The 26,933-nt window shown below is 66.0% G+C and overlaps 2 protein-coding genes across 2 annotated transcripts in view; both read left to right on the forward strand.

Moving 5' to 3' along the window:
* Positions 1-30: 30 nt before the first annotated feature.
* CCKBR (cholecystokinin B receptor) lies at positions 31-4,899 on the forward strand. The gene is made up of 5 exons (XM_074155976.1): positions 31-187; positions 1,946-2,197; positions 2,764-3,019; positions 4,051-4,178; positions 4,400-4,899. Exons 1-5 carry the CDS (start codon positions 31-33, stop codon positions 4,897-4,899), a joined length of 1,293 nt encoding a protein of 430 aa, XP_074012077.1.
* A 13,101-nt stretch (positions 4,900-18,000) lies between these two features.
* The window catches only part of SMPD1 (sphingomyelin phosphodiesterase 1), a 12,558-nt gene continuing 3,625 nt past the window's right edge, over positions 18,001-26,933 (forward strand). The window contains exons 1-5 of the mRNA XM_074151025.1: positions 18,001-18,273; positions 19,558-20,330; positions 21,445-21,616; positions 21,719-21,795; positions 23,552-23,697. Of these exons, the coding sequence (XP_074007126.1) occupies positions 18,001-18,273; positions 19,558-20,330; positions 21,445-21,616; positions 21,719-21,795; positions 23,552-23,697 (1,441 nt within the window). The remainder of the gene's footprint in view (positions 18,274-19,557; positions 20,331-21,444; positions 21,617-21,718; positions 21,796-23,551; positions 23,698-26,933) is intronic.

The raw sequence follows: 26,933 nt of genomic DNA on the forward strand, positions 1-26,933 counted from the left end.
GGGGGCTCTGAGGGCGGCCCCGCCGGCGCCATGGACCCCCGGCGCCTCAACGAGTCGCTGCAGGAGCTGCTCTGCCGCCCCGGGAACGGCTCCGCCACCGGCACCGCCACCGGCACCGGCTCCGCCGGCAACGGCTCCGCCTGCGACCTCCTCCGCAGGGGCCTCCGCGGGCCCCCGGCACCCAAAGGTGAGACCGGGGGGGACACGGGAGGGACCCCCCGATGCGCGCCCCGCGCGTCCCGCCCGTCCCCGTTCGTCCCGCCGCGTCTCCCGGCACCGGCACCGGGACCGCCGGGCAGTGCCGGTGCGCCCCGCCGTGCCCCCCCCGCTGCACCCGCCTGCCCGGTGCATCCCGGTGCCCCCCCCTCCACCTGCCCGGTGCATCCCGGTGCCTCCCGCCGTGTCTCCCGGTGCATCCCGGTGCACCCCATTCATCCCGCGCCGCGTCCCCGCCGCAGCCACAGCACCCCCCGTAACCCCCCCGCGCCCCCCGTCCCGCACCACCGGGTCCGTCCCGCACCGCCGGCCGCTCTCCCCGGTCCCCAGCCCCCGGTCCCGGTCCCGGTCCCGGCCGGGGGGTGCTCCGGGCTGGGGGCGCAGCGGGACGGTGCCGGTGCCGGTGCCAGCCCGGCGGGGCTGGGGGGTCCGAGCCGGGCACAGCCCCGGGGGGGGGGGGGGCACGGGGCTCTGCCCGGGGGGCAGCGGGAAGGCGCAGGGGACCCCGAGGGGGGGGGGCCAGGACCCCCACCCCACCGCGGCGGGGCTGGGCGGGCAGCGGGACGCGGAACCGGCCCCGGCTGCCGTTCGGCTCCCGGGGATGGGCGGCGGGGATCTGGGGGCTCGGGCACGGGGGTCCCGCTGCACCGGGGGGGGGGGAGGGGGGGCAGAGGCCCGGAGGTGGCCACAGGCCGCCGCGTCCCCCCCGGCACGGCCAAGGGGGTGGGCAGGAGGGGGCTGCACCGCGGCCCCAGCCCCGGCACCCGCCTGGCACCCGGTGCTGGACCCCCGCCCGGGCAGCGGCGGGGCCGAGAGAGGGGCAGCCGGGGCACCCCGGCCCCACATCCGTGGCGGTGGCAGCCACACGAGGGAACCGGGGTGGCCTCTCCCAGCTCCCCACGGAGCCCACCGGAGCCCGGGTGCCCGCACCGTGCTCGGCCACACACACACCCCCCCCCCGTGCTGGGGTACCCACGGGCTGCTGGGGGGCATCTTCATCCACGCTGCCCTCCCGTGCTGGGGGGGCGTCTCCCCATCCACGCCACCTTCCCGTGCCGGGGTGCTGCTGGGGTGCTGGGGGGGCATCCCTTGACCCTGCCGCCCTCCTGTGCCGGGGTACCCACGGGCTGGTGGGGGGCATCTTCATCCACGCTGCCCTCCCGTGACGGGGTGCTGCTGGGGTGCTGGGGGGCATCCCTTGACCCTGCCCCCCCTCCTGTGCTGGGGTGCTGGGGGGCATCTCCTGGTCCACACCACCCTCCCGTGCTGGGGTGTCACCGGGGTGCTGGGGGGGCATCTTCATCCATGCCGCCCTCCCGCTCTGGGGTGCTGTCGGGGTGCCAGGGGGACACCCCATGACCCTGCCACCCTCCTGTGCCGGGGTACCACTGGGGTGCCGGGGGGGCATCTCCTCATCCACGCTGCCCTCCTGTGCCGATGTGCTGCCGGGGGGGGGGCATCCCTTGACCCTGCCGCCCTCCTGTGCCGGGGCACCCATGGGGTGCTGGGGGGCATCTCCCCATCCATGCCACCTCCCTGCGATGTGCTGCTGTTGGGGTGCCAGAGGGGCGCCCCATGACCCTGCCGCCCTCCCGTGCCGGGGCACCCATGGGGTGCCGGGGGGGGCATCTCCTCATCCACACCTCCCTCCCGTGCCGGGGTGCCGCCGGGGTGCCGGTGTGACACCCCCTCTGACCCTGCCACCCCCCCACCCCCCCACCCCTTGCAGACCTGGACCTGACGGTGCGCGTCCTGCTGTACGCCCTCATCTTCCTGCTGAGCGTCTGCGGCAACGGGCTGGTGGTGGCCGTGCTGCTGCTGAACCGCCGCCTGCGCACCGTCACCAACTCCTTCCTGCTCTCCCTGGCCCTCAGCGACCTCATGCTGGCCCTCTGCTGCATGCCCTTCACCCTGCTCCCCAACCTCATGGGCACCTTCGTCTTCGGGGAGGCCGTCTGCAAGCTCATGGCGTACCTCATGGGTAGGAGGAGGGGGCGGCCGGTGGGGGCTGCGAGGATGAGGGGGGGCCTGGAACATCTCTGTGAGGAGGGAGGGGTGAGGGACCTGGGGCTCTTGAGTCTGGAGAAGAGAAGGCTGGGGGGGGGGGGGGGGAGCTCATCGATGGTGGGTGTCAGGAGGATGGGGCCGGTCTTTTTCCAGTGGTGCCCGGGGACAGGACGAGAGGGAACGGGCACAAACTGGAACATGGGAAGTTCCACCTAAACATGAGGAGGAACTTCTTCACTGTGCGGGTGGCAGAGCCCTGGCAGAGGCTGCCCAGAGAGGTGGGGGAGTCTCCTTCTCTGGAGACATTCCAACCCCCCCTGGACACGTTCCCATGGGACCTGCTCTGGGTGACCCCGCTCTGGCGGGCAGTTGGAGGAGACGATCTCCAGAGGTCCCTGGTGACCCCATATCATCCTGTGATTCTGTGGGGATCTCCAAGGTCCCTTCCAACCACGAAAATTCTGTGATTCTTGGGGGGGGGAGGGGGCTGCTGATACCCCCAACCCCCACCCCCCCACCCCTCCCCGGCTCCCTCCGCAGGCGTCTCCGTCTCGGTGTCCACCTTCAGCCTGGTGGCCATCGCCACCGAGCGCTACAGTGCCATCTGCAAGCCGCTGCAGTCGCGGGTCTGGCAGACGCGGTCCCACGCCAGCCGGGTCATCGCCGGCACCTGGCTGCTCTCGGCCACGCTCATGCTGCCCTACGCCGTCTACAGCACCACGCGCCCCCGCGCCCCCCGCGCCCCCAGCAGCCAGTGCACCCACGACTGGCCCAGCGAGCAGGTCCGCCAGGCATGGTGAGTCACCCCCCCCCGAACCACCACCAACCCACCCCCTGGGACCCCCAGTGTGAGATGGGGGGACACCCCGAGCGATGGGCGCCAGTCCTCTTCAATACCTTCATCAACGGCCTGGACGAAGGGATGGAATGTCCCCTCTGCGCGAGTTCGGTGACGGTACAACACCGGGAGGGGTGGCTGACACACGGGAAGGCTGGGCCACCATCCAGCGAGACCTGGACAGGCTGGAGAGTTGGGGGGAGAGGAACCTCATGAAGTTCAACGAGGGCAAGAGCAGGGTCCTGCACTTGGGGAGGAAGAACCCCATGGACCAGCACAGGTTGGGGGTGACCTGCTGGAGAGCAGCTCTGAGGAGAAACACCTGGGAGTCTTGGGGGACAACAGGATGCCCAGGAGCCAGCAATGGGCCCTGGTGGCCAAGAAGGCCAATGGCATCCTGGGGGGCATCAAGAAGAGCGTGGCCAGCAGGTGGAGGGAGGTCATCCTCCCCCTCTGCTCTGCCCTGGGGAGGCCACAGCTGGAGCACTGGGACCAGTTCTGGGCCCCCCAGTTCCAGAAGGACAGGGAACTGCTGGAGAGGGTACAGCAGAGGGCTACAAAGATGATGAGGGACTGGAGCATCTCTCTGCTGAGGAAAGGCTGAGGGACTTTTTAGTCTGGAGAAGAGCAGACTGAGGGGGGATCTGATCAACGCCTATAAATACTTCAAGGGAGGGGGTCAGGAGGATGGGGCCAGGCTTTTTCCAGTGGTGCCCAGTGACAGGACAAGAGGTAACGGGCACAAACTGGAACATGGGAAGTTCCACCTAAACATGAGGAGGAACTTCTTTCCTGTGGGGGTGGCAGAGCCCTGGCAGAGGCTGCCCAGAGAGGTGGGGGAGTCTCCTTCTCTGGAGACATTCAAACCCCCCCTGGACACGTTCCTGTGGGACCTGCTGTGGGTGACCCTGCTCTGGCAGGGGGTGGGACTGGGGGGTCTCCAGAGGTCCCTGCCAGCCCCATAGCATTCAGTGATTCTGTCTCTCCAGGTACGTCCTGCTGCTCCTCATCCTCTTCTTCATCCCGGGGGTGGTGATGATGGTGGCCTACGGGCTCATCTCCCGTGAGCTCTACCGGGGCATCCGCTTCGAGCTGGACATCAAGGGGGAGGCTGGAGGTGAGGGGGCGCGGGGCAGGGATGGGGGGGGCTGTCTGAGACACCCCCCCCAACCTCCCCAACAGCTCGGGGTTGGGGGGGGGGGGGGTTCCCTTGGGGGCAGCACCCCGCTTTGCATCCCAGCGAGCGCAGCGGAGGATGCTCTGGGGGTGACGCGGGTCCCCACGGTGCCGGGGGGGGGGGGGGGGCGGGGGGTTGACGGCGTCCCCTCTGCCCCACAGCCCATCGCGACGGCGGCGGGGACCCCCCCTGCGACGAGGGGGACGGCTGCTACCTGCAGCTCTCCCGGCCGGGGGGCGCCGTGGAGCTGCGGGCGCTGGGGGCGCAGCAGGAGCGGGCTCGCATCAACAGCTCGGAGGCCAAGCTGGTGGCCAAGCGGCGCGTCATCCGCATGCTGGTGGTCATCGTGGCCATGTTCTTCCTCTGCTGGTTGCCCATCTTCACCGCCAACACCTGGCGGGCCTTCGCCCCCCGGGCGGCCCAGCGGGCGCTCTCGGGGACCCCCATCTCCTTCATCCACCTCCTCTCCTACACCTCCGCCTGCGCCAACCCCCTCATCTACTGCTTCATGAACCGACGCTTCCGAAAAGCCTTCCTGGCCACCTGCGCCGGCTGCCGCTGGCCCTGCCCGCGCCGCCCCCCCGAGGAGGAGGTGGCCACCGCCAACGCCTCCCTCTCCAAGTTCAGCTACACCACCGTCAGCAGCATCGGCCCCCCCTGAACCCCCACTCCAGGCGCCCCCCGACATGGCACAACACCCCCCACCCCCCCCACAGCTCTGCCTGGCACAGCTCCGCGCACCCCCAGCCTGCAGGACCCCCAGGACCTCACCAGACGTGGGACCCCCCGAGCACCCCCCGTGCCCCCCCGGATCCAGGTGCCTCCCTCTCCTGGCTGGGCTGGGGATGAGATCCTGGGGAGGGGCTCCCCAGGGACCCCCGGCTCCCCCCCAGATCCAGATGTCACCGTGCCCTGGCCGGGCTGGGGGCAAAAACCCCGGGGAGGGCCTCCCCTGGGACCCCCAGTGCCCCCCCGGATCCAGACACCTCCCTGTCCTGGTCAGGTTGGGGGCGAGGACCCCGGGCAGGGGCTCCCCACGGACCCCCCCCACATCCAGGTGCCTCCCTGTCCCAACCGGGCTGGGGGTGAGGACCTGGGGAGGGGCTTCCCCAGGACCCCCAGTTGCCCCCCAACTCCAGATGTCACCGTGCCCTGGCTGGGCTGGGGGCGAGAACCTGGGCAGGGGCTCCCCAGGGACCCCAAGATCCGCCCCCCCCATCCAGGTGCCTCCCTGTCCCAACCGGGCTGGGGACAAGACCCAGGGAGGGCTCCCCCAGGGACCCCCAGGGCCGGGCAGACTGGGGAGGAGGGGGGGGGTCACGGTGTCCCCAGCCCCTCCCGGGGTCCCCCCGCGCCGCCCCCCGCATCCGGCCACAATAAACTCGCCGTGCGCCCGCCTGCCCCGATGCGTCCCACCGCGATCCGCCCGACCCGGCACCGGGGGGGCTGGGGGCAGGAGCAGGGTGGGATCGGGGGGTCCACACTGCTGGGGGCTGTGGGGCTGGGACACTCCGCTGTGGGGATCCCCAGACCCCCAGGGCGACGACCAGTGCGACAGAGGGGAATGGAGAAGACCCTATCCAGGACATCCCATCAGGATGTGCAACGGAACTGCACCGGCACCACAACGGCATGGAGATGCCATCTCCCACCGTTCCCAAGGACACTCCATCTCCCACAGTTCCCAAAGAGACTCCATCTCCCACAGTTCCCAAGGACACTCCATCTCCCACACTTCCCAAAGAGACTCCATCTCCCACAGTTCCCAAGGAGACTCCATCTCCCACAGTTCCCAAAGAGACTCCATCTCCCACACTTCCCCAAAGAGACTCCATCTCCCACAGTTCCCCAGGACACTCCATCTCCCACAGTTCCCAAAGAGACTCCATCTCCCACACTTCCCAAGGACACTCCATCTCCCACACTTCCCCAAAGAGACTCCATCTCCCACAGTTCCCAAAGAGACTCCATCTCCCACACTTCCCAAGGACACTCCATCTCCCACAGTTCCCCAAAGAGACTCCATCCCCCACAGTTCCCAAGGACACTCCATCTCCCATCGTTCCCAAAGAGACTCCGTCTCCCACAGTTCCCAAGGACACTCCATCTCCCGCAGTTCCCAAGGAGACTCCATCTCCCACACTTCCCAAGGACACTCCATCTCCCATCGTTCCCAAAGAGACTCCATCTCCCACACTTCCCAAGGACACTCCATCTCCCACAGTTCCCCAAAGAGACTCCATCTCCCACAGTTCCCAAGGAGACTCCATCTCCCACACTTCCCAAGGACACTCCATCTCCCACAGTTCCCAAGGAGACTCCATCTCCCACAGTTCCCCAAAGAGACTCCATCTCCCACAGTTCCCAAGGAGACTCCATCTCCCACAGTTCCCCAAAGAGACTCCATCTCCCACAGTTCCCAAGGACACTCCATCTCCCACAGTTCCCAAAGAGACTCCATCTCCCACAGTTCCCCAAAGAGACTCCATCTCCCACAGTTCCCAAGGACACTCCATCTCCCACAGTTCCCAAGGACACTCCATCTCCCACACTTCCCCAAAGAGACTCCATCTCCCAAACTTCCCAAGGACACTCCATCTCCCACAGTTCCCCAAAGAGACTCCATCTCCCACAGTTCCCAAGGACACTCCATCTCCCACAGTTCCCAAGGAGACTCCATCTCCCACAGTTCCCAAAGAGACTCCATCTCCCACACTTCCCAAGGACACTCCATCTCCCACACTTCCCCAAAGAGACTCCATCTCCCACAGTTCCCAAAGAGACTCCATCTCCCACACTTCCCAAGGACACTCCATCTCCCACAGTTCCCCAAAGAGACTCCATCTCCCACAGTTCCCAAAGAGACTCCATCTCCCACAGTTCCCAAGGACACTCCATCTCCCACCGTTCCCAAAGAGACTCCATCTCCCACAGTTCCCAAGGACACTCCATCTCCCACCGTTCCCAAAGAGACTCCATCTCCCACAGTTCCCCAAAGAGACTCCATCTCCCACACTTCCCCAAAGAGACTCCATCTCCCACAGTTCCCAAGGAGACTCCATCTCCCACAGTTCCCCAAAGAGACTCCATCTCCCACAGTTCCCCAAAGAGACTCCATCCCCCACAGTTCCCAAGGACACTCCATCTCCCACAGTTCCCCAAAGAGACTCCATCTCCCACAGTTCCCAAGGAGACTCCATCTCCCACACTTCCCAAGGACACTCCATCTCCCACAGTTCCCCAAAGAGACTCCATCTCCCACAGTTCCCAAGGACACTCCATCTCCCACAGTTCCCCAAAGAGACTCCATCTCCCACAGTTCCCAAGGACACTCCATCTCCCACACTTCCCAAGGACACTCCATCTCCCACAGTTCCCCAAAGAGACTCCATCTCCCACACTTCCCAAGGACACTCCATCTCCCACAGTTCCCCAAAGAGACTCCATCTCCCACAGTTCCCGAAGAGACTCCATCTCCCACAGTTCCCAAGGACACTCCATCTCCCACAGTTCCCATAGAGACTCCATCTCCCACACTTCCCAAGGACACTCCATCTCCCACCGTTCCCAAAGAGACTCCATCTCCCACACTTCCCAAGGACACTCCATCTCCCACAGTTCCCCAAAGAGACTCCATCTCCCACAGTTCCCAAGGAGACTCCATCTCCCACACTTCCCCAAAGAGACTCCATCTCCCACAGTTCCCAAGGACACTCCATCTCCCACAGTTCCCAAGGACACTCCATCTCCCATCGTTCCCAAAGAGACTCTGTCTCCCACAGTTCCCAAGGACACTCCATCTCCCACCGTTCCCAAGGACACTCCATCTCCCACACTTCCCAAGGAGACTCCATCTCCCACAGTTCCCCAAAGAGACTCCATCTCCCACAGTTCCCAAGGAGACTCCATCTCCCACAGTTCCCCAAAGAGACTCCATCTCCCACAGTTCCCAAGGACACTCCATCTCCCATCGTTCCCAAAGAGACTCCGTCTCCCACAGTTCCCAAGGACACTCCATCTCCCGCAGTTCCCAAGGAGACTCCATCTCCCACACTTCCCAAGGACACTCCATCTCCCACACTTCCCAAGGAGACTCCATCTCCCACAGTTCCCCAAAGAGACTCCATCTCCCACAGTTCCCAAGGAGACTCCATCTCCCACAGTTCCCCATAGAGACTCCATCTCCCACACTTCCCAAGGACACTCCATCTCCCATCGTTCCCAAAGAGACTCCATCTCCCACACTTCCCAAGGACACTCCATCTCCCACAGTTCCCCAAAGAGACTCCATCTCCCACAGTTCCCAAAGAGACTCCATCTCCCACACTTCCCAAGGACACTCCATCTCCCACACTTCCCCAAAGAGACTCCATCTCCCACAGTTCCCAAGGACACTCCATCTCCCACAGTTCCCAAGGACACTCCATCTCCCACAGTTCCCCAAAGAGACTCCATCTCCCACAGTTCCCAAGGACACTCCATCTCCCACACTTCCCAAGGACACTCCATCTCCCACAGTTCCCAAAGAGACTCCATCTCCCACACTTCCCAAGGACACTCCATCTCCCACACTTCCCCAAAGAGACTCCATCTCCCACACTTCCCCAAAGAGACTCCATCTCCCACAGTTCCCAAGGACACTCCATCTCCCACAGTTCCCAAGGACACTCCATCTCCCACACTTCCCAAGGACACTCCATCTCCCACAGTTCCCCAAAGAGACTCCATCTCCCACAGTTCCCAAGGACACTCCATCTCCCACACTTCCCAAGGACACTCCATCTCCCACAGTTCCCCAAAGAGACTCCATCTCCCACAGTTCCCAAGGACACTCCATCTCCCACACTTCCCAAGGACACTCCATCTCCCACACTTCCCAAGGACACTCCATCTCCCACAGTTCCCCAAAGAGACTCCATCTCCCACAGTTCCCAAGGACACTCCATCTCCCACACTTCCCAAGGACACTCCATCTCCCACAGTTTCCCAAAGAGACTCAATCCCCCACAGTTCCCAAGGAGACTCCATCTCCCACAGTTCCCAAAGAGACTCCATCTCCCACACTTCCCAAGGACACTCCATCTCCCACACTTCCCCAAAGAGACTCCATCTCCCACACTTCCCAAGGACACTCCATCTCCCACAGTTCCCCAAAGAGACTCCATCTCCCACAGTTCCCAAGGACACTCCATCTCCCACACTTCCCAAGGACACTCCATCTCCCACAGTTCCCAAGGAGACTCCATCTCCCACAGTTCCCAAGGACACTCCATCTCCCACACTTCCCCAAAGAGACTCCATCTCCCACAGTTCCCAAGGACACTCCATCTCCCACCGTTCCCATAGAGACTCCATCTCCCACACTTCCCAAGGACACTCCATCTCCCACAGTTCCCCAAAGAGACTCCATCTCCCACAGTTCCCAAGGAGACTCCATCTCCCACAGTTCCCCAAAGAGACTCCATCTCCCACAGTTCCCAAGGACACTCCATCTCCCACAGTTCCCAAGGAGACTCCATCTCCCACACTTCCCCAAAGAGACTCCATCTCCCACAGTTCCCAAGGACACTCCATCTCCCACCGTTCCCAAAGAGACTCCATCTCCCACACTTCCCAAGCACACTCCATCTCCCACAGTTCCCAAAGAGACTCCATCTCCCACACTTCCCAAGGACACTCCATCTCCCACAGTTCCCCAAAGAGACTCCATCTCCCACAGTTCCCGAAGAGACTCCATCTCCCACAGTTCCCAAGGACACTCCATCTCCCACAGTTCCCATAGAGACTCCATCTCCCACACTTCCCAAGGACACTCCATCTCCCACCGTTCCCAAAGAGACTCCATCTCCCACACTTCCCAAGGACACTCCATCTCCCACAGTTCCCCAAAGAGACTCCATCTCCCACAGTTCCCAAGGAGACTCCATCTCCCACACTTCCCCAAAGAGACTCCATCTCCCACAGTTCCCAAGGACACTCCATCTCCCACAGTTCCCAAGGACACTCCATCTCCCATCGTTCCCAAAGAGACTCTGTCTCCCACAGTTCCCAAGGACACTCCATCTCCCACCGTTCCCAAGGACACTCCATCTCCCACACTTCCCAAGGAGACTCCATCTCCCACAGTTCCCCAAAGAGACTCCATCTCCCACAGTTCCCAAGGAGACTCCATCTCCCACAGTTCCCCAAAGAGACTCCATCTCCCACAGTTCCCAAGGAGACTCCATCTCCCACAGTTCCCAAAGAGACTCCATCTCCCACACTTCCCAAGGACACTCCATCTCCCACACTTCCCCAAAGAGACTCCATCTCCCACAGTTCCCAAGGACACTCCATCTCCCACACTTCCCAAGGACACTCCATCTCCCACAGTTCCCCAAAGAGACTCCATCTCCCACAGTTCCCAAGGACACTCCATCTCCCACACTTCCCAAGGACACTCCATCTCCCACAGTTCCCAAAGAGACTCCATCTCCCACACTTCCCAAGGACACTCCATCTCCCACACTTCCCCAAAGAGACTCCATCTCCCACACTTCCCCAAAGAGACTCCATCTCCCACAGTTCCCAAGGACACTCCATCTCCCACAGTTCCCAAGGACACTCCATCTCCCACACTTCCCAAGGACACTCCATCTCCCACAGTTCCCCAAAGAGACTCCATCTCCCACAGTTCCCAAGGACACTCCATCTCCCACACTTCCCAAGGACACTCCATCTCCCACAGTTCCCAAAGAGACTCCATCTCCCACAGTTCCCAAAGAGACTCCATCTCCCACACTTCCCAAGGACACTCCATCTCCCACAGTTCCCAAGGACACTCCATCTCCCACCGTTCCCATAGAGACTCCATCTCCCACAGTTCCCAAGGACACTCCATCTCCCACACTTCCCAAAGAGACTCCATCTCCCACAGTTCCCAAGGACACTCCATCTCCCACAGTTCCCCAAAGAGACTCCATCTCCCACAGTTCCCAAGGAGACTCCATCTCCCACAGTTCCCAAAGAGACTCCATCTCCCACACTTCCCAAGGACACTCCATCTCCCACAGTTCCCAAGGAGACTCCATCTCCCACAGTTCCCCAAAGAGACTCCATCTCCCACAGTTCCCCAAAGAGACTCCATCTCCCACACTTCCCAAGGACACTCCATCTCCCACAGTTCCCAAGGACACTCCATCTCCCACAGTTCCCAAGGAGACTCCATCTCCCACAGTTCCCAAAGAGACTCCATCTCCCACAGTTCCCAAGGACACTCCATCTCCCACAGTTCCCCAAAGAGACTCCATCTCCCACAGTTCCCCAAAGAGACTCCATCTCCCACAGTTCCCAAGGAGACTCCATCTCCCACAGTTCCCCAAAGAGACTCCATCTCCCACAGTTCCCCAAAGAGACTCCATCCCCCACAGTTCCCAAGGACACTCCATCTCCCACAGTTCCCAAGGACACTCCATCTCCCACAGTTCCCAAAGAGACTCCATCTCCCACAGTTCCCAAGGACACTCCATCTCCCACAGTTCCCCAAAGAGACTCCATCTCCCACAGTTCCCAAGGAGACTCCATCTCCCACAGTTCCCCAAAGAGACTCCATCTCCCACAGTTCCCCAAAGAGACTCCGTCTCCCACAGTTCCCAAGGACACTCCATCTCCCACAGTTCCCAAGGAGACTCCATCTCCCACACTTCCCAAGGACACTCCATCTCCCATCGTTCCCAAAGAGACTCCATCTCCCACAGTTCCCAAGGACACTCCATCTCCCACAGTTCCCCAAAGAGACTCCATCTCCCACAGTTCCCAAAGAGACTCCATCTCCCACAGTTCCCAAGGACACTCCATCTCCCACAGTTCCCCAAAGAGACTCCATCTCCCACAGTTCCCAAGGAGACTCCATCTCCCACAGTTCCCAAAGAGACTCCATCTCCCACACTTCCCAAGGACACTCCATCTCCCACACTTCCCCAAAGAGACTCCATCTCCCACACTTCCCAAGGACACTCCATCTCCCACAGTTCCCAAGGAGACTCCATCTCCCACACTTCCCAAAGAGACTCCATCTCCCACACTTCCCAAGGACACTCCATCTCCCACACTTCCCCAAAGAGACTCCATCTCCCACAGTTCCCAAAGAGACTCCATCTCCCACACTTCCCAAGGACACTCCATCTCCCACACTTCCCAAGGACACTCCATCTCCCACAGTTCCCCAAAGAGACTCCATCTCCCACAGTTCCCAAGGAGACTCCATCTCCCACAGTTTCCCAAAGAGACTCAATCCCCCACAGTTCCCAAGGAGACTCCATCTCCCACACTTCCCCAAAGAGACTCCATCTCCCACACTTCCCAAGGACACTCCATCTCCCACAGTTCCCCAAAGAGACTCCATCTCCCACAGTTCCCAAGGAGACTCCATCTCCCACAGTTTCCCAAAGAGACTCAATCCCCCACAGTTCCCAAGGAGACTCCATCTCCCACACTTCCCAAGGACACTCCATCTCCCACACTTCCCCAAAGAGACTCCATCTCCCACACTTCCCAAGGACACTCCATCTCCCACAGTTCCCCAAAGAGACTCCATCTCCCACAGTTCCCAAGGACACTCCATCTCCCACACTTCCCAAGGAGACTCCATCTCCCACAGTTCCCAAGGACACTCCATCTCCCACAGTTCCCAAAGAGACTCCATCTCCCACACTTCCCAAGGACACTCCATCTCCCATCGTTCCCAAAGAGACTCCATCTCCCACACTTCCCAAGGACACTCCATCTCCCACACTTCCCAAGGACACTCCATCTCCCACCGTTCCCATAGAGACTCCATCTCCCACAGTTCCCAAGGACACTCCATCTCCCACCGTTCCCAAAGAGACTCCATCTCCCACAGTTCCCAAGGACACTCCATCTCCCACAGTTCCCATAGAGACTCCATCTCCCACAGTTCCCCAAAGAGACTCCATCTCCCACACTTCCCAAGGAGACTCCATCTCCCACACTTCCCAAGGACACTCCATCTCCCACAGTTCCCCAAAGAGACTCCATCTCCCACAGTTCCCAAGTAGACTCCATCTCCCACAGTTCCCCAAAGAGACTCCATCTCCCACAGTTCCCCAAAGAGACTCCATCCCCCACAGTTCCCAAGGACACTCCATCTCCCACAGTTCCCCAAAGAGACTCCATCTCCCACAGTTCCCAAGGAGACTCCATCTCCCACACTTCCCAAGGACACTCCATCTCCCACAGTTCCCCAAAGAGACTCCATCTCCCACACTTCCCAAGGACACTCCATCTCCCACAGTTCCCCAAAGAGACTCCATCTCCCACACTTCCCAAGGACACTCCATCTCCCACAGTTCCCAAAGAGACTCCATCTCCCACAGTTCCCAAGGACACTCCATCTCCCACACTTCCCCAAAGAGACTCCATCTCCCACAGTTCCCAAAGAGACTCCATCTCCCACAGTTCCCAAGGAGACTCCATCTCCCACAGTTCCCAAGGACACTCCATCTCCCACAGTTCCCCAAAGAGACTCCATCTCCCACAGTTCCCAAGGACACTCCATCTCCCACCGTTCCCATAGAGACTCCATCTCCCACACTTCCCAAGGACACTCCATCTCCCACAGTTCCCCAAAGAGACTCCATCTCCCACAGTTCCCAAGGAGACTCCATCTCCCACAGTTCCCCAAAGAGACTCCATCTCCCACAGTTCCCAAGGACACTCCATCTCCCACAGTTCCCAAGGAGACTCCATCTCCCACAGTTCCCCAAAGAGACTCCATCTCCCACAGTTCCCAAGGACACTCCATCTCCCACACTTCCCCAAAGAGACTCCATCTCCCACAGTTCCCAAGGACACTCCATCTCCCACCGTTCCCAAAGAGACTCCATCTCCCACACTTCCCAAGCACACTCCATCTCCCACAGTTCCCAAAGAGACTCCATCTCCCACAGTTCCCAAGGACACTCCATCTCCCACAGTTCCCAAAGAGACTCCATCTCCCACACTTCCCAAGGACACTCCATCTCCCACACTTCCCCAAGGACACTCCATCTCCCACACTTCCCCAAAGAGACTCCATCTCCCACAGTTCCCAAGGAGACTCCATCCCCCACAGTTCCCAAGGAGACTCCATCTCCCACAGTTCCCAAGGACACTCCATCTCCCACCGTTCCCATAGAGACTCCATCTCCCACAGTTCCCAAGGACACTCCATCTCCCACAGTTCCCAGGAGGACTCTTCCTTGATCCGTTGACAATGGTCTCATTCTCAATCTGGCCTGTGGTGGGATGTTCCCTGTGACTGGAGTGTTGGGCTGGAGGGACACAGTCTCCTCGTGAAGGACAGGGAGGAGGACCATGAGGGGGTGTCCCCCTCTTCGCCATGACCAGCTGGGGGGCATGGAGCTCCACCGGGGATGGGTGAGGAGCCGACCGAGAGCTTACGGGTCTGGGTTAGAGGGAGGGCAGGAACAGGTGACGTTACACTGGGGTCTTCTACAGCCAGCAGACCACAAAGACCAAGCAGACGAGGGCCTCTATGGACAGACAGGAGCAGCCTCATGTGCACAGACCATGGTCCTCATGGGGGCCTTTGACCAGCCCCGTATCTGCTGGAGGGACAACAGCAGGGCATGAGCAACCCAGGAGGGTCCTACAATGCATCGATGACAACTTCCTTCTCCCAGGGACGGAGGAGCCAACGAGGAGAGGAGCCTTGTCCTCACCTCCAAGGAGGGGCTGGTGGGGAATGCGAAGCTCAAGGGCAGCCTTGGCTGCAGTGACCACGAGATGGTGGAGTTCGAGATCCTTAGGGCAGTGAGGAGGGCACACACTGGGCTTCAGGAGGGCAGACTTTGGCCTCTTGAGGGTCCTGCTTGATGGAGTTCCGTGGGATAACGCCCTGGAGGGGAGAGGGGCCCCAGGAAGCTGGTTGATACTCGAGGATCACCTCCTCCAAGCTCAGGAGCGATGCATCCCAACACGGAGAGAGTTGGGCAAGAACGCCAGGAGGCCTCATGGATGACCAAGGAGCTTCTGGACAAGCTCAGACAGAAGAAGGAAGCCTAAAGAGGGTGGAAGCGAGGACGGGTACCCTGGGAGGAATTGCCGGAGCAGGCACGGATGAGGCTGGGAAACCATATGCCCCGACAGAGTTCAATCCGGGCAGGGACCTCAAGGGCAACGAGAAAAGCTTCTACAGGTTCCTGCCTCCGTGAGGGAAGGAAGACCAGGGAGAAGGTGGGCCCAGTCGGGAAGGAAACGGGAGACCTGGTCACCTGGGACCTGGAGGAGGCTGAGGTGCTCAAGGGCTGTTCCCTCAAGCCTTCACCAGCCACGGCTCCAGCCACAGCGCCCGGGTGGCAGAAGGCAGGGGCAGGAACTGGGGGGACGAGGAACCCCCCCCTTGCAGGAGAAGGGCAGGTTGAAGACCGTCTGAGGAACCTGAAGGCACACAACGCCATGGGACCTGATGGAGGGAGCTGGCGGGTGAAGGCCGAGCCACCACCCATCGTATTTGAGAAGCCACGGTGGTCCCGCCTTCCCGCGGTGAAGTTCCCGCTGACCGGGAAAGGGGACACGTAACGCCCAGGTGTAAAAAGGGAAAACAAGGAAAACCAAGGAAAGACACGGAAAATAAGGAGGGGGGTTGGTGGCGGCCAACGTGGTTTCACCAGGGGCAAGTGGTGTCTGATGGAGCTGATGGCCGCCTGTGTTGGCGTCACGGCCTCGGTGGACAAGGGCAGAGCAACAGAGCTCACCTGCCTGGACCAGTGCAAAGCGCTCCACGCTGTCCCGCAGGACATCCTGCTCTCCAAACTGGAAGGTCATGGATTCGATGGATGGACCCCTCGGTAGATGAGGTGGGGGTCGGTGCTGGGACCGGGGCTGTTCCAGGTCTTTGTCAGGGACATGGACGGTGGGATTGACGCGCTTTTGGAGTGGAGCCACCAGTGCATCTGGAACCACAGAGTCACAGAATGATCTGGGGTTGGAAGGGACCTCTGGAGATCATCTCCTCCAACCCCCTGCCAGAGCAGGTCCCACCCAGAGCAGGTCCCACAGGAACGGCTCCAGGGGGGTTTGGAATGTCTCCAGAGAAGGAGACTCCACCACCTCTCTGGGCAGCCTCTTCCAGGGCTCTGCCACCCCCACAGCAAAGAGGTTTCTCCTCATGTTTAGGTGGAACTTCTTATGTTCCAGTTTGTGCCCGTTCGCTCTTGTCCTGTCCCTGGGCACCACTGGAAAAAGCCTGGCCCCGTCCTCCTGACACCCACCCTTTAAGTATTTATAGGCGTTGATCAGATCCCCCTTCAGTCTTCTCTTCTCCAGACTAAACAGCCCCAGGTCCCTCAGCCTTTCCTCAGCAGAGAGATGCTCCAGTCCCTCAGCATCCTCGCAGCCTCCTCTGGATTCTCTCCAGCAGTTCCCTGTCCTTCTTGATCTGGGAGCCCAGAACTGGTCCCAGTGCTCCAGATGGGGCCTCACCAGTGCAGAGTAGAGGGGGAGGATGACCTCCCTCCACCTGCTGGTCACGCTCCTCCTGATGCCCCCCAGGATGCCATTGGCCTTCTTGGCCACCAGGGCCCATTGCTGGCTCCTGGGCATCCTGTTGTCCAACAGGACTCCAAGGAGCATCCCTACCAGTGCTCCCAGTGCCAGGGGACCTGCTTCTGCTCAGAGCTGGTGGTGGTGTCCACCCCAGGGAGCTCCAGTTCCCCTGCCGCATGTTCAGCTCCTGGGAGGGACCCTGGCCCAGGTTGCCCCGAGAAGCTGTGGCTGCCCCATCCCTGGAGGGGTTCAAGGCCAGGTTGGAGGGGGCTTGGAGCAGCCTGGTCTGGTGGGAGGTGTCCCTGCCCAGGGCAGGGGGTGGCACTGGGGGGGCTTTAAGGTCCCTTCCCACCCAAACCATCCCACAGTTCAATGATCCCATCATCCCATTATCCCATCCCATCCCATCCCATCCCGTCCCATTCACAACCCCCCCCGGTTTCTCAGCAACAACTGTCTGTTACTCAGCAACGGTTGTCACGGTCACCCCGCGCCTGTTGTCTCTGCTCTCCCACCCCCAGGTAACCCTCAGCGCCGGGGTCCTGCCCCCCACCCTGCGCCCCGCAGCCCAGTGGGACCCCACACCCTGCTGGGACCCCGCGCCCTGGGGGGACCCCGTGCCCTGGGGGGACCCTGCACCTTGGTGGGACCCCATCCCCCAGCAGGACCCGGTCCCCGGGCAGGACCCTTTGGCATCGTGGGACCCTGCGCCCCCCCGGGACCCTGTGCCTTGGGGGGACCTGGGACCCTGGGGGGACCCTGCACCCTGGGGGGACCTTGTGCCCCAGTGGGACCCTGCACCCCACTGGAATCCTGTGACCCGGGGGGACCCTGACCCCCACTGGGACCTGGTGCCCTGATGGGAGCCTGTGAGGTGGGGGGACCCTGCACCCCACTGGGACCCTGCGCCTTGGGGGGACCCTGTGCCCCGGTGGGACCCTGCGCCCTGGGGGGTCCCTGAGCCTTGGGGGGTCCTTGTTCCACGATCCCCCCCCTCTCCCCCCATCTCCGTCACTCTCCGCTCTCACCTCCCCTTGCTCCGGCCCCGCCCGCCTGTTCCCGCCCCCTCCCCGATAGCCACGCCCCCTCCCCGATAGCTACGCCCCCTCCCCGATAGCCACGCCCCTCCTCCATAGCCACTCCACCTCCCTATAGCCACGCCCCTTCCCGCTGTATCCCCGCCCCTCCGGCCCTGGCCCCGCCCCGTCCCGCGGCCATGGCGGCGCGGGCAGAGCCCCCCGGCCCGGGCCCGGTCCCGCCGCTGCCCCGCTCCCGCTCCCGCTCCCGCTCCCTCTCGCTGCCGCTGCCGCTGGCCCTGGCGCTGGCCCTGGCGCTGTCGGTGCCGGTGTCGCTGTCGCTGCCGCTGCCGGCGGGGCCGCTCCCTCCCGAGGCCGAGGCGCTGCTGGCGGCGGCCCCGGGCTGGGGGTGGCGGAACGTGTCCTGCCCGGTGTGTCGGGCGCTCTTCGGGGCGCTGGACCTGGCGCTGCAGGTGGGGGGGGGGGCACCGGGAACGGGGGAGGGACAGCGGGACCGGGGGGGGCACCGGGAACGGGGAGAGCGGGGCCGGGCCGGGAACGGGGGGGGGGGGGGGGACAGGGGAGGACGGGGACGGGACGGACGGGGGGGGGGGGGTGACACCGGGACGGGACGGACGGGGGGGGTGACACCGGGCCGGGGGGGGGGTGCCGGGGACAGGGTGGCGGGGGGGGGGCAGGGACCTCGTGACGGGGCCGGTCCGGGGCAGGTCGGGGCTTGTGACGGGCACGGGACCGGTCGGACGGGGGGGGGGAGGGAGGGACCGGTCGGACGAGGGGGGAGGGAGCGGGGGGGGACGGACGGGCCCCCGCCCTGCCCGAAAGGGGAACTGGGCTGTGCCCGGGGGGGGGCGGGTCCGCGGGGCTCCCAGCCGAGGGGTCGGGGTGGCCACGGCGGCCGGTGGGCGAGGGGGGGGGGGGGGGGTCAGGACGGTGATGGTGGGGGCGGTGTTGGGGGGGGTGATGCCGGGGGGGTGATGCCAAGGGGGGGGTCAGGGTGGTGATGCTGGGGGGTGGTGATGCCAGGGGGGCGATGCCGGGGGATGTTGGGGGCGATGCTGGGGGGGCAATGATGCTGGGGGGGTGATGGCAGGGGATGTCGGGGGGCGATGCTGGGGGGTTGATGCTGGGGGGGGGGCGTGATGCCGGGGGGGGTGATGCTGGGGGGGGGGGGGTAATACTGGGGGGGGTGATGCCAGGGGATGCCGGGGGGGTGATGCTGGGGGATGTTGGGGGGCGATGCCGGGGGGGGGAGTGATGCCGGGGGGGTGATGCTGGGGGCTGTTGGGGGGGTGATGCCAGGGGGGCGATGCCAGGGGATGTTGGGGGGCGATGCCGGGGGGGTGATGGCGGGAGATGTTGGGGGGCAATGCTTGGGGGGCGATGATGCTGGGGGGGTGATGTTGGGGGGCGATGCTGGGGGATGTTGAGGGGCGATGCCGGGGGGGTGATGCCAGGGGATGTCGGGGGGCGATGCCGGGGGATGTTGGGGGGCAATGCTGGGGGGGCGATGATGCTGGGGGGGTGATGGCAGGGGATGTTGGGGGGCGATGCTGGGGGGGTGATGGCAGGGGATGTTGGGGGGTGATGCTGGGGGATGTCGGGGGGCGATGCTGGGGGATGTTGGGGGGGCGATGCCGGGGGATGTCGGGGGGCGATGCCGGGGGGGCGATGCCGGGGGGTGCCGCGGCGGCCGTGTGTCTCTCACCGCCCCCCCCCTCCCGTCCCCCCCCCCGCAGCTGGAGCCCGCCGTGGGGCGCGTGGGGCAGCTGGCGGCCCGGCTGTGCCAGGAGCTGGGGCTGGCGCGCCCCCCCGTCTGCCGGGGGGCCGTGGGGCTCTTCCAGCGGGACGTGGTGGCCGCCTGGTCCCGCTCCGTCCTGCGGCCCCGCGAGGCCTGCGGGCTGCTGCTGGGGGGGGGCTGCGGCCACTGGGACATCCTGGGCGACTGGAACGTCTCCGTCCCCGGGGGGCCCAAGCCCCCCGTCCGGCCCCCCCGCCCGCCCCCCCCCGGCGCCCCCACCGCCCGCATCCTCTTCCTCACCGACCTGCACTGGGACCGGCTCTACGCCCCCGGCAGCGCCGCCGCCTGCCCGGACCCCCTCTGCTGCCGGGGGGACCCCCTGCCCGCCACGGGGGGGGTCGCCGCCGCGGGGCCGTGGGGCGCCTACGGCAAGTGCGACCTGCCCCTGCGCACCATCGAGTCCCTGCTGGCCCAGTTGCCCCCCCCGGCCGCCTTCCGGGCCGTCTACTGGACGGGGGACATCCCCGCGCACGACGTGTGGCGGCAGAGCCGGGGGGACCAGCTGCTGGCCCTGCGCACCCTGACGGGGGTCCTGCGCCGCCGCCTGGGCCCCCTCCCCGTCTACCCGGCCGTGGGCAACCACGAGGCCACCCCCGTCAACGCCTTCCCCCCCCCCTACGTGCGGGGCAACCAGTCGGCCGCCTGGCTCTACGACGCCATGGCCGAGGCCTGGCAGGGCTGGCTGCCCCCCCCCGCCCTGCGGACCCTGCGGTGGGGGCTCGGGGACGGGGGGGTCGGGGATGGGGGGGGTCAGGGATGGGGGGGGTCGGGGTTTGGGGGGGCTCAGGGACGGGGGGGGGTCGGGGTTTGGGGGGGGTCGGGGTTTGGGGGGACTTGGGGATGGGGGGGGGTCGGGGATGGGGAGGGTCAGGGTTTGGGGGGGCTCGGGGATGGGGGGGCTCGGGGATGGGGAGGGTCGGGGTTTGGGGGGGCTTGGGGACGGGGGGGGGTCGGGGATGGGGGGGATCAGGGATGGGGGGGCTCGGGGATGGGGAGGGTCAGGGTTTGGGGGGGCTTGGGGACGGGGGGGGGTCGGGGATGGGGGGGGTCGGGGTTTGGGGGGACTTGGGGACGGGGGGGGCTCGGGGATGGGGGGGTCAGGGTTTGGGGGGGCTTGGGGACGGGGGGGGGTCGGGGATGGGGGGGCTCGGGGATGGGGAGGGTCGGGGTTTGGGGGGGCTTGGGGACGGGGAGGGTCGGGGGGGGTCAGGGATGGGGAGGGTCAGGGTTTGGGGGGGCTTGGGGACGGGGGGGGTCGGGGATGGGGGGGCTCAGGGATGGGGGGGGTCGGGGATGGGGAGGGTCGGGGGGGTCAGGATGGGGAGGGTCAGGGTTTGGGGGGACTCGGGGACGGGGGGTCTCGGGGATGGGGGGGCTCGGGGATGGGGGGGGTCGGGGGGGTCAGGGATGGGGAGGGTCAGGTTTGGGGGGGCTCAGGGACAGGGGGGGTCGGGGATGGGGGGGCTCAGGGATGGGGGGGGTTTGGGGGATCGGGGATGGGGAGGGTCAGGGTTTGGAGGAGTCAGGGATGGGGGGGGTCAGGGATGGGGGGAGGCTTGGGGTTTGGGGGGGCTCAGGGATGGGGGGGCTCGGGGTTTGGAGGAGTCGGGGATGAGGGGGGTCAGGGATGGGGGGGCTCGGGGTTTGGGGGGGTGTCAGAGTTTGGGGGGGGGCTCAGGTTTTGGGGGGCTCAGGTTTTGGGGGGCTCAGGACAGGGAGGCTCAGGGTTTGGGGGGGTCAGGGTGCCGTGGGGGGCTCAGGGCTGGGGGTGCAGGGTGCCGGGGGGGGGCTCTGGCCCCGCTGACCCCCCCCGTGCCCCCCCCAGGGCGGCTGGGTTCTACACGCTGCAGGTCTGGCCGGGGCTGCGCCTCGTTTCCCTCAACATGAATTTCTGCTCCGAGGCCAATTTCTGGCTCCTCATCAACTCCACCGACCCCGCGGGGCAGCTCCGCTGGCTGGGGGGGGTCCTGGCGGACGCCGAGCGGGCGGGGGAGAAGGTGGGGGGGCTCGGGGGGGAGTGTGATCGAGGGGGGGGGGGGGGTGGGGGTGTATATGTACCGGGCGCCCCCCCTTCCAGCCCCCCCGTCCCGTCCCCCCAGGTGCACATCATCGGGCACATCCCCCCCGGGCACTGCCTGCGCAGCTGGAGCTGGAACTACTACCGCATCGTCAACAGGTCGGGGACCCCCCCCGGGACCCCCCCAGAGCCCCCAGTGGGCCCCCGAGAGGACCCCCCCCCCCCATTGGGCCCCTGAGAGACCCCCCCCCAACAGACACCCCCCCCATTGGGCCCCCCGAGAGCCCCCCCCATTGGGGCCCTGAGAGACCCCCCCCAACAGACACCCCCCCCATTGGGCCCCCGAGAGCCCCCCCCATTGGGGCCCTGAGAGACCCCCCCCAACAGACACCCCCCCATTGGGCCCCCTGAGAGACCCCCCCATTGGGCCCCTGAGAGACCCCCCCCCCCATTGGGGGGCCCCTGAGAGACCCCTGGCAGACCCCCCAACAGACCCCCCCCCCCTCATTGGGCCCCCGAGAGACCCCCCCATTGGGCCCCCAAGAGACCCCCCCAACAGACCTCCAACAGACACCCCCCCCCAGCAGACCCCCCCCGCATTGGGTCCCCAATAGACCCCCCCCCACAGCAGACCCCCTCCCCCAACAGACCCCCCCATTGGGCCCCTGAGAGACCCCTCCCCATTGGGCCCCCGATAGCCCCCCCAACAGCCCCCCCCCCATTGGGTCCCCAATAGACACCCCCCCCCAGCAGACTCCTCCCCAACAGACCCCCCATTGGGCCCCTGAGAGACCCCCCCCCGACCCCACATCAGGCCCCCACCAGAACCCCCCCAGAACCCCAACACAGCCCTGATAGACCCCCCCCTGCCAGAACACACCCCCCCCGGAATCCACCAGAGCCCCACCAGACATCCCCCCCCAGACCCCCCCTCCCGCACTGGACCCCCAAGAGACCTCCCCCGCCAGACCTGATACCCCCCCCGCCAGAACCCCCCCAGAACCCCAACAGACCCCCCCCGCCGGACCCCCCCCCTTCCAGACCCCCCAACACACCCCTGATAGACACCCCCCCCCCCGACAGGCCCCAAATAGAGGGCCCCCCCCGCCAGAACACACCCCCCCCCAGGGCCCACCAGACCCCCCCTCCCGCACTGGGCCCCCAATAGACCCCCCCCGCCAGACGCCCCCGTGTCAGACACCCCCCCCTGCACTGGACCCCTAAGAGACCCCCCCCGACAGACACCCCCCCCAACAGCCCCCTCCCCACTGCCCGGGCCGGGGGGGGTGGGGGGGGGCAGTGCTGGGCCAGAGCACCCCGGGGTTGGGAGCCCAAAGGTGGGGGGGGGGGGGCGGGGGGGGCCGATGGGGGGGATGGGACACACAATGGGGTGGGGGGGGGACACAGCACGGGGCATCAGCTGAGCCCGAAGCCATGGGGGGGTCATCAGACCGGGGGGCAGGAGGAGGGGTGCCGGGGGGGGGGGGGGGTGGATTGGGGGGGGGGCTGGGGGGGGGTGGGTATGAGGGAGGGGTGTGGATGCAGGGGGGTGGATGTGGGGGGGTATGGGGGGGGCTGTGGGTGTGGAGGGGTGCCGGGGTGGGGGGGGGGTGGGGACTGTGGGGGTGGGGGTGTGTGGATGGGGGGGGGGGGTGCCGGGGAGGGGCTGTGTGTGTGGGGGGGTGTGGATGTTGGGGGGGTGCGGGGGGGGGGGGGGGGCTGTGTGGGGGGGGGCTGTCCGTGCGGGGGGGGGGCTGTGTGTGGGGGAGCTCGGGGGGGGGGGGGGGGCTGTGCGTGCGGGGGGGGGGGCTGTGGGGGGGGGGGGGGCTGTGTGTGGGGTGCAGGGGGCTGTGCGTGCGGGGGGGGGGGCTGTGTGTGTGTGGGGGGGGGCTGCTCACGCCACCCCCCCCCGCAGGTTCGAGGGCACCATCGCGGGGCAGTTCTTCGGGCACACGCACCTGGACGAGTTCGAGCTTTTCTACGACGAGGAGACGCTCTCCCGCCCCGTCTCCGTCGCCTTCCTCGCCCCCAGCGCCACCACCTACATCGGCCTCAACCCCGGTGCGCCCCACGCCTGCCCCACCGCACCCCCTGCCCCACCGCACCCCCTGACCCACACCTCACCCACGCCTGCCCCACGGCACCCCCTGCCCCACCGCACCCCCTGACCCACACCTCACCCACGCCTGCCCCACCGCACCCCCTGCCCCACCGCACCCCCTGACCCACACCTCACCCTGCTCCACGCCTGCCCCACAGCACCCCTCTGACCCACACCTCACCCACCGCACCCCCTGACCCACGGCACCCCCTGCCCCACACCTCACCCACGGCACCCCCTGACCCACGCCTGCCCCACCGCACCCCCTGACCCACCGCACCCCCTGCCCCACACCTCACCCACAGCACCCCTCTGACCCACACCTCACCCACGCCTGCCCCACCGCACCCCCTGCCCCACACCTCACCCACGGCACCCCCTGACCCACACCTCACCCACGCCTGCCCCACGGCACCCCCTGACCCACACCTCACCCTGCTCCACACCTGCCCCACAGCACCCCTCTGACCCACACCTCACCCACGCCTGCCCCACCACACCCCCTGACCCACGGCACCCCCTGCCCCACACCTCACCCACGGCACCCCCTGACCCACACCTCACCCACGCCTGCCCCACGGCACCCCCTGCCCCACACCTCACCCTGCTCCACACCTGCCCCACAGCACCCCTCTGACCCACGCCTGCCCCACGGCACCCCCTGCCCCACACCTCACCCTGCTCCACACCTGCCCCACAGCACCCCTCTGACCCACACCCTGCCCCACACCTCACCCTGCCCCACACCCCACACCTCACCCATAGCACCCCGACCTACACCTGCCCCACAGCACCCCCTGCCCCACACCCTGCTCCACAGCACCTCCCCGACCCACACCTCACCCACGGCACCCCCTGACCCACAGCACCCCCTGACCCACACCTCACCCTGCTCCACACCTGCCCCACAGCACCCCTCTGACCCACACCTCACCCACAGCACCCCCTGACCCACACCTCACCCACGCCTGCCCCACGCCTGCCCCACGGCACCCCCTGACCCACACCTCACCCTGCTCCACACCTGCCCCACAGCACCCCTCTGACCCGCACCCTGCCCCACACCTCACCCTGCCCCACACCCCACACCTCACCCATAGCACCCCGACCTACACCTGCCCCACAGCACCCCCTCCCCCACACCACCCCCTGACCCACACCCTGCCCCACACCCCGCCCCACACTCTGCACCCTGCCCCACACCACCCCCTGACCCACATTCTGCCCCACACCCTGCCCCACACCACCCCCTGACCCACATTCTGCCCCACACCCTGCCCCACACCACCCTCTGACCCACACTGCCCCACACCCTGCACCCTGCCCCACACCACCCCTCTGACTCACACCCTGCCACATAGCACCCCCCCAACCCACACCCTGCCCCACATCTCCCCCCCAACCTGAGTCCTGCCCCACAGGCCCCCCCCAGCTCCAGCCCCAACACCCCCTGCCCCACAGCAGCCCCAAGGCTCCAGCTGTGGCACCCCCATCCTGCCCCACATTCCCCCTGGCTTCGGCTGAGGCACCCACATCCCCTGGTTCCCCCTGCTGACCCCCTGCCCCACATCCCCCCATCCCCTGCTGCTGACCCCTGCCCCACATCCCCCGTCCCTCCCGCTGACCCCCACCCCACATCCCCCTGCTGACCCCCTGCCCCACATCCCCCCGTCCCCTCCTGCTGACCCCCACCCCACATCCCCCTGCTGAGCCCCTGCCCCCACATCCCCCCGTCCCCTCCTGCTGACCCCCACCCCACATCCCCCCCACTGACCCCCTGCCCTACATCCCCCCGTCCCCCCTGCTAACCCCCGCCCCACATCCCCCCTGCTGACCCCCACCCCACATCCCCCTGCTGACCCCCCTGCTGACCCCCTGCCCCAAATCCCCCCGTCCCCTCCTGGTGACCCCCACCCCACATCCCCCTGCTGACCCCCCTGCTGACCCCCTGCCCCACATCCCCCCGTCCCCTCCCGCTGACCCCCTGCCCCACATCCCCCCCGCTGACCCCCTGCCCCACATCCCCCCATCCCCTCCTGCTGACCCCCTGCCCCACATCCCCCTGCTGAGCCCCTGCCCCACATCCCCCCGTCCCCTCCCGCTGACCCCCCTGCCCCACATCCCCCTGCTGACCCCCTGCTGACCCCCTGCCCAAATCCCCACATCCCCTCCTGCTGACCCCCACCCCCACATCCCCCCCCACTGACCCCCTGCCCTACATCCCCCCGTCCCCCTGCTAACCCCCGCCCCACATCCCCCTGCTGAGCCCCTGCCCCACATCCCCCCGTCCCCTCCCGCTGACCCCCACCCCACATCCCCCCGCTGACCCCCTGCCCCACATCCCCCCGTCCCCTCCCGCTGACCCCCTGCCCCACATCCCCCCCGCTGACCCCCGTGCCCCCCAGGGTACCGTGTGTACGAGGTGGACGGCCAGTACCCCGGCAGCTCGCTGGCCGTGCTGGACCACTGGACCTTCATCCTCAACCGGCCAACGCGCCGGGGGGCTCCCCGCGCTGGCGGCTGCTCTATGGGGCGCGGGAGGCGCTGGGGCTCCCCACGGCCTTCCCCGCCGACTGGGACCGGCTGCTGCGGCGCCTGCAGGACGACGAGCGGCTCTTCCAGCGCTTCTGGTTCCTGCGGCACAAGGGCAGCCCCCCCCGCCGGCCCCTGCGGCCCCCCCCTGCAAGGCCGCCCTGCTCTGCGCCCTGCGCACCGCCCGCTCCCACGACCCCCAGCTCTGCCGGCCCCTGCGCCCCACACTGCCCTTCCCGCGCATCCGGGAGCTGTGGGGCCAGCAGCGCCTCTGCTGAGGCCGCCCCCGCCGGGACCCACATCCAGACCCACGCCGGGACCGGGGACCCACACCTGGACCGGGACCCACATCCAGACCCACGCCGGGACCGGGACCCACACCTGGACCCACACCGGGACTGGGACCCACACTGGCACCCCACACCGAGACCCCCACACCAGGACTCCACACCAGGACCCCACACCGAGACCGGGACCCACACCCGCACCCACACCGGGACTGGGACCCACACTGGAACCCCACACCAAGACTCGCACCAGGACCCCACACCGGAACCAGGACCCACGCCGAGACTGGTACCGGGTACCAGGACTGGGACCCACACCAAGACCAGACCCCACACCGGCACTGGGACCCACACCAGGACCCCCGTATTGGGACCCC

This window comes from Numenius arquata, chromosome 1 (assembly GCF_964106895.1).
Source record: "Numenius arquata chromosome 1, bNumArq3.hap1.1, whole genome shotgun sequence".
NCBI classification, from domain to species: domain Eukaryota; kingdom Metazoa; phylum Chordata; class Aves; order Charadriiformes; family Scolopacidae; genus Numenius; species Numenius arquata.